Source organism: Microtus oregoni, unplaced genomic scaffold (assembly GCF_018167655.1).
Source record: "Microtus oregoni isolate MIOR12 unplaced genomic scaffold, Mior012 000005F_ref0000423, whole genome shotgun sequence".
In the NCBI taxonomy this organism is placed as follows: Eukaryota; Metazoa; Chordata; class Mammalia; order Rodentia; family Cricetidae; genus Microtus; species Microtus oregoni.
The window spans coordinates 41,361,751-41,379,627 of record NW_024543064.1 but is presented as its reverse complement, the minus strand read 5'-3'; the positions used below and the strand labels follow the sequence as shown (position 1 = coordinate 41,379,627).

Genomic DNA, 17,877 nt, shown 5'->3' with positions numbered 1-17,877 from the left:
GCTCTTTAGGGCTGTCGTTGGTGACATGTAAGATCCAGCATCTTGCCACAGCAGCCTGACCATCCCATACTGTCTATTCTACTTCCCTGTCCTTGCTTATGCCAAGCAGCAGAGGCCCACATCTCTGTCCCAGTTGCCCCACGTGTCCCCTGTGTAGATAAGGACATCAGCAAGAATGTCGTCCCTATACTGACCCTATTACCAAGGTCCCTGACCCATTTGACACAGGAGGAAGGTGGACTTAGGGGTTCTCATGGCTGGACTCTGGTGAAGGTGACAGACTCAGTCTTCATGCCAGTCTCACAGGTGCTGGAGAAAGTGGCGCGTCCCTTGGGAGGATCCCAACCCCGTGTGCAGCACAAAGCTGGAGTCTGCTAGAAAACCCCACGTCTGAACCTCCAAGCAGTTCTCTGCTCTGCTGCAGATGTGCGGGAAGCTGGGGTGGGGCTAGGCACCAGTTGATACACCTACCCTGTCCAATACGCCGATGAGCAAACAGACGCCCAAGAGGGTAACTGAGCTGTTAGTGCGGGTTGGAAGCCATAAAGCAGAGGTCACACCTGAGAAGGCACAGAGCCCTCCAGTCCTAGCCCTGTATCTCACAGCTGGGAAACCAAGTTCAGAAACGTGAACGGAAAAAAATTACCGGCTTTGGAGCCAGGCCAGGCCCTGGACTGTATCTTCTTTATCCCTGCCAGCCCCATAGTGTGACACACCTGTCCCAGTTCAAGCAAAGCTGAGACCAAGTCATGTTGTGTCTGTGTCAGTGACAGACAAGTGACAGAGCCAAATGCACCCTTGGCTAACTCCAATCGCAGGGCTCTTTACTAGAAAAGTTTGAAGGGTTGAGTCTGAACAGAGGGGACAGAATGGCAAGGAATAGTCCCCAAGTCAAAATCAACCTCTCTCCCCTTAGGACTGACCGAGACCTGAAGTGAGTTGTGGTACTCCCAAGTCCCCTTCCCCTTGGTCACCTTTTCAGCCTGGGGGCCCTTGCCACTCTGCCCTTGTCCCTGAGAGAGGCAGCGAATATTGCAGAGGGCACAAGGCATCCAACAGTGGGCCTCTGCCCCACCCCCACCTCCCAGGTCTAGAGCTCGTCCCCATGGCCTCTCTAGTTTCCTGTTTGTTCCTTACTCCTGTCCTTACTGTATTTAGACCGAGCCTGTGGAACGGAGCTCCTGAGGGCTAGGCCAGGTCAGGTCCACACAAGCCCACAGGGTTACCCCAGGCCTTCATCTATCTAAGAAGTTTCTGGCAGGTCTAGGGGTCCCACTCACACCCCGCTCTCTGCCTAAGTAGCAAAGGCAGCTCCTTCCTTGCTGCTAAACCATGTATTTCCCAGCCTGCAGCCTTCAGGTCAGCGGTTGGGCTCACACATAACACCTCAGCTTTCATAAGAGCTCCAGCTATCCCTGGCTTCAGAGAACACGGGGCCCATGGCAGGAAGGAGGTTGGTTCTCTGGACAGAGTGGAGAAGTGGAAAAAGCAAGCTTCAGCTCTGATTTTGGCTCTGCCTCTTGAGAAGAGAAGGGGTATAGCTGTGAACAGGGCAGCCCTTTCTTGCCTAGTCTGTCACTCAGGGACTTAATGTCAACCGGATCCTGCCATACCCCAGGCAGCCACCATTTCCAGTGTGGGCCTTGGTTTCCCCAGCAGCAGGATGTGGCCTGTTGGGGCACTGAGAGAAGAAAGCTCCCTAATGGAGACACACACACACACACACACACAGAGACACACACACAGACACACACACACACACCCCCTCCTGGTTGTGGTGTCTGTTCAGCTGGAGTGGTTCTGAGGGGCAGGTGTGGGAACCATGGGTAGCCAGTGCTTAGCAGTACCAAACCTGGGGAGCCCTCAGAGATAGAGCTCTGTCCAGACAAGGAAGAGTAGCCTTGTTGACAGGAATAACACAGCCCCAATCTTGGAACTTGTATGGGGATTCCGGGCCTAGGGTTTGGCTGGTGGTTTGGGACAGCCACGGGGTTTCCTGGGGGCTCAAGGGAGCTAGGCCTGAGGAATGTTCTATGCACGTCAAGCCCTGGAAAAACAAACACAAAGATGGGTCTTGCTGCCCTGTTTCCAAGCGAGTGTGCCTGCCACACAGAGCTGTTTGCTTTTAGACCAAAGCCTGTGGATTTGTATCAGTATTCCCAGAGGACCAGGCCTGGGGCCAGTCAGTTCAGGGGCAGGGCAGGGCTCATGGGAGAGTGTCCTGGGGTTGCGTGTTAGGGTGGAGGGGCTGTGTAAGTGTGTGGGACTCGCATGCTGAAGCAGGTGGTGGGCAGTCCAAGGCAGGCCTCCCTCTCCCGCCCCTGCCTTCCTGTTGGCCTAGTCACCTTCTTACCGCCTGTCTCTCTCTTTTTGTTGTTCTCCATTCTTTAACCTGGCAATCTCCGTGGCAGCTCCAAGGTATGGTTCCGGTCATCTCTTTCTGCTTTTCCCCACAAGGCCCCGGACAGTGGGCATCTCCCAGCGTCCCTACCTCTGGTAGGGACAGAATTGCCTTGAGGCTTTGTGGGCAGTTCCACTTGGTGTGTCTGCTGACTGGGCATGGCAGTCTCTGGGGCTTACTCTTGAGAGGTGCCATTTCCTCTACATACACACACACACACACTGCCATTCCAGGAGGCAGTCCTAAGGGCTCTGAAGTACTCCGTGTGTTTTTAAAAAGGAAGCCTTGTGAACGTCATGCCCCAGTAGTAGCTGGGGACCCCAGGTTGGTCCTCGTGAAAGCCCCTGAACTGTGAGGTGCAGACAGGGCCATGAGTTTCCCTTCCCTGGTCTTGTGGAACATGGCCAGGATTAGATGGCTCCCTCACTAGTAAAGCAGAGGGACAGTGGGATGACCTCACAGCAGAAGGTAGGCACTGCGACCTGTAGGAATCTCAGGCCAGTCTAGAAAGGATCTGAGCAAGGCTAAAAAGGTGACAGAACATTGTGGGGTATGTGTGGGGACAGTGGGAGGAGGAGGACCCCAGTCAGTGCCTGGAAATGATCATCTAGCTTCCGATTATCCAAGGGTCCAAGGGCCATGGCAGAGTGTTTGGAGGGAGGGCCATGGCTGTCTATGACAAAAGCGGTGGGACACTGCATGGGAAGATATTAGGGGAGACCCTGGAGGAGGAGTCTAAGTAGGGGTGGGGGTTGACTGGTGGGGGGGTCCCTTTGTGCCTTCCAGGGCAGTGGGACGGTCACAGGGAGGGGGCTTTGGCCATGTAGACAGCACAGCCTTCAGGCTCCTAGCTGTGCTCTTTGAGGTCAGCTCCCTCTGGTCTCCCAGTTACTGGAAGGAGGACCTTAGTTGCTGTGGTCCATAGTGCCACTTGGACCTGCTGGAGGAATCATCCAGGCTGGCCCTGGGATGTCCACTCTTCCTCTCTTCATTCTCCCGCCCGGGACAAGCTCCTGTGTACCCCTGCTCCACACACTGCTTTTCTGTCACAGCCAGTGTGAGTCAGGAAGACCTGCAAAGCTCAGTCAGTCCCCTCAGTCCCCTCTTGCAGATAGGAGGCAACTCACCTGCACTCCCAATACCGTGGCAGAGTGGGGACACAGAGCCCCTCCTCTCCCAGGCCAGGTGCCTTGCCCACTCATCCTTCCAGGGGCAGGTCATCTAGGGGACCTTGGCCTTGAGCAGCGACCTCTTACCTGCCTCTCGTGCCTCTCTGATGTTACAGAAGCCATATGCTTGTCAGATCCCTGGATGCTCCAAGCGCTACACGGATCCCAGCTCCCTCCGCAAGCATGTAAAGGCGCACTCAGCCAAGGAGCAGCAGGTCCGTAAGAAGGTAGGCAGCCACAGAGCCAAGACCCATCTCTGCAGACACCTCTAATCCCAGCTGCTTGTCCACATCAGACCAAGTGCCTTACACCCGTGTGCACACCACTCTCTGCACACTTGAAAATGCTATTGTTCTCCCATCTGCCTGTATCTGCCTCCCGCCCAGTATACCAGTCCACAAGCTGCCCTTATCACCTCAACTGATTCGACATTCACCCACCAAAAGCTGGCACCCCTAACCATGACAACACTCATGCCCAGCTCTGGGCTAGGCACTGAAGATGGAAGAAAGAAGACACAGATAGTATCCCTTTCCAGTGGCCTGAGGCGCACACCGAGAGGAGGCTCCTTGCCAAATGATACTGATGACAGCAGGGAGGTTCTGTCTGGCACAGATAAAGGGCCTTGGCCCATATGCAAGGGAACAGAAAGCTGTCAGGAAGAAGCACCAGGAACCATAAAGGATAATGGTTTAGGGGTGTAAGCTCTGGTCCCACCCTGCAGGGCCTCTCACTGCTAGCTTGGTGGCCCTTCTGCCTCTATGCTTCCTGAGGAATGGGTGCTTGTGCGGACTGAGTGACAGAATATATATATATATCCAGGACTGAGCCTGAAGTTGGCACAGATTCACAAACACAGAAGGAAGGGGGTGGGCACTGCCATTCTCTTGCAGTGCAGGCAGGCGAGTTCGGGTAAGAAGTGTGTGCCTGGAATGACCCATGGCACTTGTGGGGCCGGTGTATTCATATCTATACAGAGCTGGGCACTCACATGCTGGAAACCCTGCCAGTATTTGAACTGTCCTGAGGACATTCAATGCCCTCAAGTGGTCTTGAGGGAAAAAGAAGTACATGGCCTTGAGAGATTCTTCTGGGGCCATGTGGAGCATGGGGATGTCAGAGTGAAATGTACGTTCAGTGGTAAGAACAAGGAAGATAGTGGAGGTGACCTGGGCTGACCCAGGGAGTATCAGGACCTCAGGGGAAGCTTCAGTGGTAGTGCCCTTCACCAGGACTGAAAACCTGAAGAGGAGAAAGGCTTGCATGAGAAAGTCAGCAGGAAGCTGCAGGGGGCCCCAGGTCATGCAGTAAGGAACAGGACAGCGACCTTAGGCTGAGCACCCTGGCCTGGGCACTCAATCCCCAGGGCCGTGGGAGTGAGGATGTAGGTACAGGCAGGAGCCAGCCCAGCAGCTCTAGCAAAGTTGGAAGGCACAGGGAAAGCCACTAACTGCCTTAAGCAATGTTAGAAGTGAGCACTGTGGTCCACACCATGCCCTTGGACACTGCTGTGAATAAAACTGCAAAACCCTCCAGCCTGGGAAAGTAGTTTCCATTCCATGGGATAGACAGAGAGACAGGGTACCAGGAGAAAGCCTACCTCATGATGGAGATGGCATGCAACTCATCTTGGAGGCACTGGGAACCATTTGAAGGGCAGAGCAGAGGACAGTAGAGTCAGGATATGCAGCAAGCCTGCCGGTGCAAACACCACCACATCCTTAACTCACTGAGAAGTGGGACAAGTCACTAACCCGGTGGCTCCTCAGCTAGACATTGTACCTGCTGCTTTGTCTACTGTAGCTGGCATCCTGTGAGTGGGCCCTAGCTTGTGTCCTTTTCACATATGTTAACAAAGTAGCCCATTCACACAGCGCAGGAGAGATAACTAGCTCCTGACGCTGCCTCAGGGCGGCAAGGGATAGCTCAGGCTTCCGTAGGCTGGAGCTAGGTGCCAAGGAGGCTGCTGTCCCCAGTGGACTGGTGCCCAAGGACCAGAATCCTGCCCTGGTTTTCCCAGGCCCATGCTTGGCTCACATTGAGCCCCCAGGGACCTGGGCTGCAGATCTGCAAACTTCCCAACAATAAGCATCCATTAGAGGCATCGGGGATGATGGATCTTTCTGGGTAAGGCGACCCTTGTATTATGACAAGTCCTTGGCAGCCCTGCTACATTTTGGAGAGAATTAGAAATGCTTTTCTTCCTTAATTCTCCTCTCCTGCTGTTCCTAATCCAATCGACATTGCGGTCTGCAAGAACATGCCTTGGCCCTCTTTTGCCAAAAACTTCATTTACATGGAAAACAGCTGCCGGGTCAGGCGCTGAGAGCCCAGTGCAAGACTGGCGTGCCTTCCCTGCCTGGTCAGCCCTTTTCTGCCTGGGAAGGTGGAAAACCCCTTGCGGCTGACTCTCAGCTGCCTGAGAACACAGCAAGGCTCTGGCCTTCTCAGCACCTGTTTTGACCTGGTAAAGTGAATGTTTGGGGATCTCCCTGGAGAAGGGTCACCGCCCATGCAGGTGTCTGCCCCTTGTCACCCAATGTCTTCAGAGCCCCATCCTGGTTGGTTTTGCTCCATCTGGAGAAGTAAAGATGTTCCAAGGTATCCCAAGTGGTGTTGGCCAGATCATGCCAGCCAGGCTCTGCTGCTAGCCAGATAGCTCGAGTCCACACAGTAACTCACTGGGCCACTTCTGTGGCCCTTTGGAGTCAGGCAGCTGGAGCCGAGCCAGCCCCACATACGGTACTCCACAGATCATCTTTTCATTCACTATCTCACTTCTAGCCGTGGCCTGCAATGGCAGAAGCAGGGACAGCTCCAGAATACAGGCAAGGTGGGTGAGATCCAGAGAAGTTAGTTGTCCACTGACACACAGGGAGAAGTAGTGTGGGACTGGGCTCAGCCCAGGGCTCTTTCCTGTATCCTTCATAGGGACAGGGAAGAGGGAGAGAGGCCCTCTGGCCAAGCGACATCACTCCTACTGCCACAGGTTGCCCTGATGGGAGCTGTAAAACCCCAGTAGTTACACTTGACCACCCGTCCCAGTAAGTGCTGGGGCCACACCTCTAAACCTGATCCCTCAGCAACAGTGAAGAAATCCCTCCCAAGAGACACGGGACCCTGACTCCAGCCTGAGAGGTTCCCCTTCCTCCTTCCCTGGCTCAGTGGGCTGAAGGGTATGCCCAGCCTTTCTGGCATACTTCTTCCTAGGAACATCCTCCAGTAAAATCCTTGCATGTCAAATCCTGTCCTGCATCTCTTAGAAAGTGTCCACTAGTGACTTTCCCAGTGGGGAAACCGGCACAGCACAGACGGGGTGCCCGTGGGCAGGTGGCTGGACACTCACACCTCCCCGCTGCTTGTCCCCCAGCTGCACACAGGTGCTGATCCAGAGGCTGTCCTGTCCGAGTGTCTGGCCTTGCAGCAACTCCAAGCATCCACACCTTTGCCTGCCAGCAGGGGGAAGGGCGGCCAAACCCTGAGCCAGGAGCTGCTCCCAGGTATGTGTGCAGGAGACACAGCCGGTCACTACCAGCCCAAGGGCACATGGGTAAGACTTGCTGCAGAGTGCTTTACCCCCACCCCTTCAAGATGTCTTCTTTAAGTAGGTAGATGTTCTTGAACACTCCTGAGTTCTTGAATACTCCCTACTGCCATAAGAGGGCGCCCACTCCCCCTTAGTCTGGCACAGCTGCTGGAATGCCTGCCAAGCCCCTTCCCCTTCCTTCACCAAGGTTGCTCCCAGAACCTGTCTCCTTGTCCCTGCCTCTAGGAAGTCTTCCTCAGGACTGCCAGCATTTTTCTCCTGTCTCCCCATCAGCCTGTGACTGGGAACTACTCTGGGGAAGGCCTGAGTCTGCCTCATTCCAGAGTCACCAGCACCCATGTGGGGGACATGTGGCCCTGCCTGGAATGTTGCATAGAGTCCACATCCCTGAGTGTAAGCCAGATTCTAATCCACAGTGAGGCATGCCGAGATGCACCCGACCAGTTCAGTCTGGACTTGAAGTCCTGTTCAGTGTCCAGCATGACTCCTTCAGAAGAGAAAAACCAAGACTTGGAGAGGATGGGCAGTGTGGTCGGAATCACAGCCTACTCACTGCTGAGTTCTATGGCCCACTGTAGGGCTCTCTGGGCCAGACCCTGCAGGCCTGTTGGACAACACTCAGAGCCACTGGTCCAGCAAGAGCAGCAGCAGCAGCTGGCTGCAGGGCACACTCGGGCCATGGCAGGAATCCTGACTTCGTGGCTTGGGAACACTGCCCAGCTGCGGGCAGCATGGCCTTTAGATTGAGCTGATGGTTCTTGTGCTGTGCCTTCTCCCCTTGCTCTCTGAGGAAACCACAGCCACAGAGCAGAGAGCTCGGCTGCCCTCTGGGATTTCTTGAATTACTCTAACCGTTTAAAGCATTTTCCTTTTATTTTCTAATTTTATTCTTCGCCCCATCATTGACGTAACAGCAGCAGACTAAAACATGTCAGGGCCCTTACCAGCCAGCCTTGGAAGAGTAGCTTTTCGCCCATCTGCAAGGCCTGTATGAAGATACCTCTGAGATATATACAAGAAGGGGTGCATGCAAGGACTGCACAATACACCCCAGCTAGGTACCCCAAGCTAAGGACACCAGAGAGGTTCCTGCTGTTGGGGCCCCGGGGCCTGCAGCCCCCATGTGCCTACCTTGAGAGGACTCACCGGACAAGGAGGACTAATCCATCCAGATCAGCCTCAGGTCAGCCTAGGAGCCTCTTTGTCCTCCTCGAGGGCAGGGACAGCAGCGGTCATTGTCTTTCTCAGCAGATACTGTCTCATTAGTGAGTAACACATCCTCCAGGACACAGTCAAAGGAGGAAGGCCCTCCTGCTAACAGCACGCCTGCCTACCCTGCTGCTTAGTCTGAGGAGGTGGTCTTCCTCCCATGCCTATTGTGAGGAAAAGCTGAGAGAAAATCCATCCCAGCAGCTCTTCAGTGGGAAGTGGTCAGCTGCCCACTGCTCACTTCCCTGGGGAGGTGCCTGCCTGATGATGGCACAGAAACTGAGGCCTTGCTCTGTTAAGGCCACCCTACCTAATGTTTCATACCTACTGTGTGCCTGCTGTAGACGGTCCTTCACTCCAGCGAGAGCTGGGAAGGACGACCTGCCAGGCACTCCCTGGGGCTAGTCTGCACACAGACGCCTGAGGCACAGTGGGAAACAGATGTTAGGGCCAGAGGCTAAGTGTTCATGGCTGATGATTGATGTTGCTGCTTTACAGCCCAAAGTGGTGTGGTATGGGGAGACAACAGGCCCAGTCCCCACTCCCACGGCCCTTCAGGGTCTGGTGATCTTTTCATACCATGCACTGTCCACGGACACGCTCCATCACTAACACGTGTCTGTCAGGAGCCATACAGCAGTAACGGCAGGGGGTAGATTTTAGGAGGGTGGGTCAGAAGAGTCCAAAACAGAGAGGGTGAGGGAGCAATGACGAGAGCTGGTCACTATCCGATCTGGAAGAGCACACTTATCTGGCAGGCATGTCTTCAGCTCTACGGGGTGCCATGATAGGTAGTAGGGTGCAGGAAGAGTGATATCAGGGCGGCAGACGCCATCAGCGCTCCAGCCTTCCCAGCTGCCAGACCCCCAGATTGATGCAGAGTGGCAGGCTAGAAGGGATTAAGGAGAGTACAAAGTAGTGCAGGCTGAGCTGCTCCCACAGCCATACCCTCCTTGCTACCTGACCAAGGCAGGGAGGACAACACTAGAGAGGACAGCTTCAGGGTGTCTGGTAACTGCCCAAAGTTTGTGTCATCATCAGCAAGCTACAGTGCTTGTAGCAGAGCACAGATCCTCATACACTGCAGACTCCAGCTCAGCTGGAGGCTCTGCCCCAAATAGGCACCCTCTCCGTTTGGTCCATGATGTTCGGGGAGTCTGTTTCTAAATTGTCAGACTAGGTGTGTGGAGAAAACTGGGCACATAAAAGCCATAGTTACCAACCGTGAGGACTTAATAGTGGGACTTCTTCCGCTCTCACCTAGCCACAGTCACCATCTGGAGTTGCAGGTCATCTGACCTTCAAAGCCAAGTGCTGCTCCAATAATGCAGCTTAAAGACACTTGGGACCACGTTACCGTGGCTCCCAGACTCTGCCTCAGCCCCATTCAGTTCCTTGAAATAGCCCCGATAGGTTCTAATCAGAACAGCCAGTCTAGGACGAGCTAGCCTTAGAATGCTAAACAGCTGAGACCATCCTGGAAGAAAACCTAGATGTTCGCAGGCTAGTCCTTCTGGGGTCATAAAAAGCTCCTGCCCCTCTCCCCACAACTAGAACAACATTCAAGAAGTAACAACCGGCAGGGGAGGGACCAGCCAACTGGTGGCTACTGCCCTGGTGTCACTGAGTGCATAACCCTGGGAGAGTCCTTCCAGGATGTCACCTTGATGCACCAATTCGAAGAAAAGTGGAGTGTCCATTCATGTAAGCACGCTAGGTTAACAAAAAGGCAAAATTGATTTTTTTTTTTCCTTTTCAGGCAAAGTAGGAGCATCCAAAACGATCCACCCTTGAGCTGATGATGTAACTCAGTGATAGCTGTCTTCCCTAGCACGCTTGGGAACCTAGATGCCACCCCCAGCACCACAAAGCAAACTGCAGGCCTTGTTGTGCCCCTAGGCCCCATCCCAGAGGCAGCACCATCCTCTCCTGACAGGCTTCTTTGCAATGCTGCCGCCCCCGGTGGTCCCCAAACCCTCAGCTGGGCCTCTGATCTAGTGTTCCCATTGGTCTGTTAGCGCACCTGTGTTGATAAGGGATAGACGTGATAAAAGGTGACTCCAGTCCTTGGGTGGGACCCTAGAGTAGGGTGCATCTTGGATCACTACCATAGTAGGCCTTCCTAGGAGCCTCTGGAGCTGGCCTGTCCAGGCCAGCTACTCCTCTGCAGCTGGTCACTGGATACCCAGCTCTGCCTGCCTGTGTCTGAGGAGGTATAGTTTAGTTTCTGCAAACGGAGCTCCACTGTGAAAAGTAGTTCTACCAAGCCCCCAGATTCATCCTGCTTCTTTCCATTCCAAGGACCCCATCTGCTTCTGGGGATAGAGCCATGCCCTGCTTTTCCAGAATAGCCCAATGGAGATTTGAAGCAGCCTACTCCATACAAGATCCCAGTCCCCTGTGTCGTGACAGTCCCCTCATCTCCATCTCTCACGCTCTGTGGCCCTCGTTCTTTGTGTCATTCCCTCTTCATAAGCAGACCGTCACAGCTCCCGAGAGTTCATACCCTAGTGAGTAGCCCAAAGCCCAGTGACATGTTTGGTTCCTTGCAGGTGTGTATCCTGGCCCTGTCACCCCACAAAATGGGCTGGCTTCGGGCATCCTGTCCCCATCCCATGACGTCCCTTCCAGGCACCACCCACTGGAGGTCACCACTGGTTCCCACCACCACCTGTCCCCTCTGCCCACAGCCGAGAGCACCAGGGATGGGTATGTATGGCATGCTAGTCCTCAGGGGTCACACCTGAGCACTTGTGTCAGAGGTAAACAAGGCAGAGCGTGGCAGGTGACCTGCACACAGGCTGCCGTTACAGATGACAGCAGCCTGCATTTACGTGTCACTGACTGGGTCCTGTGCTCTGTATCACCTTCTGGGTACCACATGATCGATGTCTCCCAGGAACACCCACCACCAGGGGCACATGCCGTTGGTCCCCAGGATTCCAGCCTCTCATATCCCCCTTTCAGAGGCCCCTGGGGAAATTCTGCTGCAGCCAGGCCCCTCGGGAGTACCCCTCCACTATCTCCCTGGCTCTCTGGGCATTTGATACCAGACTTCCTGTAGAAGGGCTAGCCTGGGTCACTGTGTTCAGTGTGCTCCTTGCCCTATTGGCTGGATCTGCTGAACATGCTGTGATCCTACTCTACGATCAGAGCAAGTCCCAACCCCCACCCATTCTGCTAATCACTAACAGTGACTCGCTCAGATTTGTTGCTCAAGGCCTGGCCCCAGCACCTTCCTCCTTGCTCTCCCCCTCCCCAAGGCTGCGTAGTCTGGGCCACTGTACACCTAGGATCAGTCTGGCTTTATTCCCGAATCTGTGGCCTGCTGTTCCTCCCTGGGTCCTCTTCCCGTTCATTCATCTGTTCCTTCCCGATTCCTATAGGCAGGTCCCAGGCCCAGTGCCAGGCCACCACTGGCTTTATGTGAAGAGATGTTGGACAGGCTGCAGTTTGGCCATCTGGGGAAGGAGCAGAAAGGGCTGTGGAGGCCCAGAAAGGAAGCCAGCAGGCCAGATGGGCTGCCTGCAGGAGGTGGTGCTAAGCCAGGCTCCAGAGACAGGTGGAGGAGTGGGAAATTCCAGCAGGCATGGTGAGAGCTGGGATATGCTGGGAGAGGAACCACTGTGTGAAATGCTGACCTGGAGAGATGATGCCCCAGAAGCCAGACACAAGGCCAGTGATAGAGGTACCCTGAAGGTTGGGCCGGGCCAGCAGCATGAGTTAGGAACAGTAAAGAGCATGGGATATGAGGGGGCAACCTAAGCTAAGGCTGGGCAGGTCGGGAGGGAACCCAGACAACAATCATGGCACAGGCTTGTCCCTGGCTAGGTGAGAGGAACCCAAAGTCGTAGCCCTCCCTGAGCCTCTCTCTTCCTCCATAAAAGGCATTGAAAGGCCTCCTCCAGGCAGGTGGTAAGGACCACCTCCCCAAGCCTGGTGTTGCTGGTGTCACCCAGTACATGCCTCATCCACAGTAGCCCCTGCCCTGGCCACCTGTTTAGCCAGTGACCAGCCTCAGTATCTCTAGCCATGAGACATTAAACCACAGAGGCCCTTGCAGGGCATGGGCTTATTATTTGGCCTCATTCATCACCCGCCTGCCGCCGGCATAAGTACCCATCAGGAATGCCTGCAGCTAGAGGCAGAGCGATGACAAGACCAGACCCCAGCCCTATCCCCAGCCGCCAGGCGCCGGGTTCCGGATGCCTGCTGGAGAGAAGGGCCCCATGGCTGACACGGCCTGAGGCTCGCCTGAATGGGTTTCTTTTTCAGCCCCAGAGGAGAGATGGGCGGGAAGGCCTTCAGCTTCCCCCGCTTGCCAAAGTCAACAGGGACTGGCCACTTGAGGCTCCCCTGCGGTTTGCTGGGACATTTAAATAGCTTGACAGAATTATCTGATTCACTCAAAAATATGCTAAGAGGGCCTGACTTCATGACCAAATGTATTTACCCTGGCTCAGTGGAGACACCAAATTTGGTGGGTTTCTTTCCCAGCCCTGTGGAGGAAAGACATGGATCCCTGGGGCTGCCAGCTAGGTCCAGGGTAACTTACATAGGCTTCAACCAAAGCCCCAGCGTATGCTATGGGAGGCACTTGACTGCCTCCAGAGAGGGCTCCAGATGACCTGCTTGCCATTGGAGCGGCACAGATCAGCCTGTGTGTCAGCTATGCGTATTCTATTCAGTTTCTCTGGCTGTGAAAGTGACAAAGGAGAATTTATGGTGGGTCTGAATAGAGAACGTAAACCTTGAAGCCACACACGTTTCCCCAAGATCTGCGCTTGCTTCTTCTGTGCACTGTGTCCATAGGCTTTGGGGCTGAGTGCTTCAGATACCTACTTGTCAGGGCATCTTGGTGTATGCCTGAAATATAAGCACTCGCAACACTGAGGCAGGAGGATGGCAAGTTTCGGGGTAGCCTGGACTCAATAGTGAGATCCTGTCTCAAAAAGAGCCTTTGTGTGGATATTGGCCATTGTTTGCCACATGCCAGGCTCCTCCCTGGGCCTTCCCTGCAAGGTAAGAAGGGGACACGGAAGGTCCTGCGTGGTCCTGAAGGAAAGGGATCTTCCGCCAGGAGGATAGACAGTGCGGTCATCTGGTTTGTGGCCTGGCCTTCACAGTTGGCATCGCACAGAGGAAGACCCTGTCCCCCGTGGTCTATAAACAGGAACAACTGGAGAGGTTAAGTCCAGTGAGTCTATGAAGGCTTGGCTCCTGGATGTCATAGACAGTGACATTCTAAATGTGTGGAGATGGCGCGGTATTGGCAAGGCTGTGGGGACGGGCTGCAGGGAGCAGAAGTTACCTCCGGTGTGTCCCTGGATCTCCTGTCCCCACCAGAGTCCTATATCCTTCAGAGTAGACACTGACCCGCACTCAGATTCCACTACTCGGAGGAGGAGAATGCACCTCCCTTGACAGGGTTACCTAGAGCCAAGGTCCTAGATTTGCTGTCAGCTCCTCACATTGTGGTGACCCCCCACAACCATAGAATTATTTGGTTGCTACTCCACAGCTAATTTTGCTGCTGTTATTTATCATAATGTAAATGTCTGGTATGCAGGATATCTGATATATGACCCCCAAAGGGGTTGAGACCCACAGGTTGAGAACCACTGAGAGCTGGTCCAGCAAACCCACATGTCAAATCAAAGCCTTGGAGACTTCGCTTCTGCGCTTGCTCCCTCCACCGTGCAAAAATGCAGTGTTAGGCTGCAAGCCTGTGCATGCATAGATTCGGGTGGAAACCTGAGGCCTGGAGAGTCTGCAACCAGCCTGGGTGCCATAACTACACTCAAGACACCTGCATCTCTCTCAAGCCCCATGGCCTCAGCTCACAAGAGCTTCCAAAGAACACAGGGTTGGGCCTGGATCCCTCGAGTTATGTATGAATGGAGGTGGTGAGCCTCCCATCACAGAAGCTCTGCAAGTAGAAGACAGATTCCCAGGGATGAGATAGAACTCCCTTAAATACACTGCCCAGCAGAGTAAAATGCCAGCTTGCATGTCAGGTGCACTGGCTCTTCCTTCCCGTGGTCATGATGTTTATTAATGAGGACATATATGCACATCGTACTGGGTCATTTGTTTACGTGGTTTTGACTGTACCCTCACCAAGACTGGAGAAGCCAGTGTTGTGTGGCCACACGGACAGAGAGCACTGTGCAGCTTCTCCAAACTTTGGCTTCCTGATCTACAAAAGGGACCTCTAGCGAATCAATCAGATGGTCTGTTCACCCCACATCCAGAGTCACCCACAACTGGAGGGCTGGTCACCATTTAACCCATGATAGTGACAGCTGCAACATGTCAGGAGGTCAACATAGCACCCTGCAGGGAAGCCAAGGCTCCCAACATTCCCAGGTCTGTGTCTGGTGGAAGTTGCTAGGAGTTTGAACTCTGGTCTGTGGATTTGCAAGGTCATGGGTATCCCTGTCCCTTGGCTACTGGTAGTCCTGAAAACTGAGATGGCAACTAAGATATAACTCCGATTAGAACACGTGTGACCAAGCAAGAGGCTTATGGATATATTCACGGTGTTGTAGATTAGAGAAGGTGGCGAAGCCCTGGGTCGTGCCTCACCATGATGAAACCGTGCTTTTCTGTCCTCTCCAGCCTAGGACCTGGCCTTCTCTCACCCATGGTCAGCCCACTGAAAGGGCTCGGTCCCCCACCACTGCCACCATCCTCCCAGAGTCAGTCTCCAGGAGGACAGCCATTCTCAACGCTCCCCAGCAAGCCGACCTACCCACCCTTCCAAAGCCCACCAGCACCGCCTCTACCCAGCCCCCAAGGTAAGCTGCACCCAACCCCTTGTGACCAAGAGGACTGACACAGGGCCTAGGGGAGGCAGGTGGCTGGGTTCTGAGGGCCACAGTGGGCTTCTGGCCTTAATGACAGGTAGGAGGGTCCTACTGCTCGGAGGAAGACTGGATGGTTGTGGTGAATCCAAGAGGTGGAGGGCCAACCATCCCATCAGCTGCAGACTGTAGCCAGCCGCAAAGGACCACCTTTATCCCTTTCTTTCCCTGCGTGCTCTTCTCGTTCACACCCTCGATGCCTGGAGCAGACAACATGGGGCTGATCCCCCTGCCCCATGACCTCAGCACTTCCTCCATCACCACAGTCCCTGCCTCCTCTTGCAGGCTATCAAGGCAGTTTCCATTCCATCCAGAACTGCTTCCCGTATGGTGACTGCTACCGGACCACTGAGCCAGCAGCCTCCAGGGACGGACTGGTGGGCGATGCCCATGGTTTCAACCCTCTAAGGTCCAACACCTACTCCAGCCTCAGCGCACCTTTACCTGCCCCTGGTAAGCTGCCCCAAACCTCCCTTCCTAAGCACTACCAAGGCTAGCGCTGGCGGGGCTTGTGTACTGTCTCCTAGTTGACAGGCACCAGGATGACTGCGTTCCTGCTATAGCTTTGCTCAGCCGTGTCTAGGTGCTCTGAGTCCCTAGGCTCTCCGAATGAGACCATGGTCCGAATAGTGTTTCACAGTGAGTGTTTATCAGGCATCGCTGAGATAGATGCTGACCCTTGCTTCACAGGAAGGAGCATGCCTGTTCGCCTGCAAGGCCAGGGCTCTGACAGTGGGCGGGCTGGGGATCTGCTGCCTTAGCCCTGGTTGGGTAGAGAAGTGCAGTGGACAGAGGGGGGCTGCATGTTGTCCAGAGTTGGAATCAGGCTCTGTCCAGCAGGCAGATCAGAGCTCGGGACAGCACATTGGTGGTAGAACCTCCTTCTGAATTACCTAAGCTGAGCCCCACCCAGATCAGCCTCAGAGTCCAGATCTGATGGCCATAATGTCCTACAGAGGGCTCTTGAGCAGCATAGTGGAGACTGAGGGACATGGACATTGGACACAGGGCCAGGCAGAGAGGACACCGGTAAGCACAGACCTGTGGCTTCATCATCGTCGGGGGTCTGGCTGTGTGCACGTTCCCACACCTGTTCTGTGTCTGTTCTCCCTTCCTGTGTTATGGAGTGCACGTCTGTGCATGTAGCTGGCAGATGCACACAGATCCCCCATGGTTACCCACGCGGAGACTCACAGCTGACTCCATAGACAGGTGTGTACCTGTGTGCCTGAGCAGGTGGAGCTGCTTCAGGTTTCTGTGCTTTCTATACATAGTCCTTCGTGGTACCCACTCTGTCTGTGTGGTAGACACTTGTCTGTGGGTAGATATGGGCCACATTTAATACATGACAGGCCTGTGTGCAGGCCTCCTGTGGGATCAGGTACCCAGTCTGTTGCCTGCCACCATCCTGCGCTGCTGGACCCAACCCAGGGCGGCTTTATTGATTTAGCAGCCTGACACCCTGAAAGGAGGCTTCTTTGGGTCTGTCCCCAGCATCTATTCCAACTCTATTCAACTGCCTCACTGCCAGGCACCTCCCATCAAGATGACAATAGGCTGAACCAACACGTGCACAGGCCAAAAGGCCCCAGTTCACCCCATTCTCATTGCACAGATGTGGGAGACCGAGACCCACTTCCAAAGCCGCAGACATCATGACAGCAGCACAGGGACAGGACTTCGGATAGGATGGTCCTTCAGGTCTCTGCCTCAAGTCAAGGATCCCTAAGCAGTGACCTCACTCTGGAAACAGCATATCCACCAGAAAAGCCAGGCATCCCTAGAGCCAGATGCACTTGCATTTAAGTTCTAGCCACCTCCCTACTTACTAGCGGTGTGGCCTTAGACAAGACCCCATCCTTTCACCCTAAAGATAGTGGATCCTGCGTCACAGAACTTCTGTGGAGTAGGCTGGGCTTAATGATCGCTTACTAAGATGCTGGCTCCCCGCTTGTAGCATCTTGAGTCTGGGGTCAGAGGTGGGGACCTGGAAGAATAAGGACCTGAGTTCCTTCTGCCAAGAGAGGCCAACCTCTAAAGGTAGAAGCTAGGGTGCTCCCCCCACCCTCTCCCTCCCTCCACCACAGTCAAGCACTGGAGGGGCTGAGCCAAGCCTGTCTTCCCAGCTCCCCTGTGACTCCTCTCCACCAGGGTCACCAGCTCCCCCATCTGTAGGCGTCATGAAAGGAACATGAGAGGAGAGATCCAGCCTCTGCCATCCTTCCGCTCTGACCCCTCTGCTGTCTGCCCACAGGCTACGAGGCCCTGGCAGAGACCCCGTGTCCCACAGCACTGCAGCCACAGCCGTCTGAAGACCTGGTGTCCAGTGGTCCCGAGGACTGTGGCTTCTTCCCCAATGGGGCCTTTGACCACTGCCTGAGCCACATCCCCTCCATCTACACTGACACCTGAAGGAGTCCTGCTATCCCTGCCCACCCAGCTCCCAACACCACTTCACCTGCTTGCCGTCCGTCCTGGTGCTTCCCACAGGGACAGCCAGGCCGCGTCCAAGGGCCACGTCCCTGCCTGGAGAACTGTCTGGTCTCAGAGCTGCCTGCCAGGAACTATGGCCCTGTGACAGCCCCTTGACTGTATCTTCCTCTCTCGCCCTAAGGTTCTCAAATCACAGACCTCGTGTATATACAATGTACAAGACCTCTATTCCACCTCCCTAGGAGTTTTATA

At 54.7% G+C, this 17,877-nt stretch overlaps 1 protein-coding gene across 1 annotated transcript in view; it reads left to right on the top strand.

Moving 5' to 3' along the window:
- Nucleotides 1-17,604, top strand: part of Glis1 (GLIS family zinc finger 1) — a 192,883-nt gene extending 175,279 nt beyond the window's left edge. The window contains exons 6-11 of the mRNA XM_041651146.1: nt 3,687-3,797; nt 6,941-7,070; nt 10,879-11,035; nt 14,948-15,126; nt 15,478-15,645; nt 17,447-17,604. Coding sequence (XP_041507080.1) covers nt 3,687-3,797; nt 6,941-7,070; nt 10,879-11,035; nt 14,948-15,126; nt 15,478-15,645; nt 17,447-17,604 — 903 coding nt within the window. The remainder of the gene's footprint in view (nt 1-3,686; nt 3,798-6,940; nt 7,071-10,878; nt 11,036-14,947; nt 15,127-15,477; nt 15,646-17,446) is intronic.
- Nucleotides 17,605-17,877: the final 273 nt, after the last annotated feature.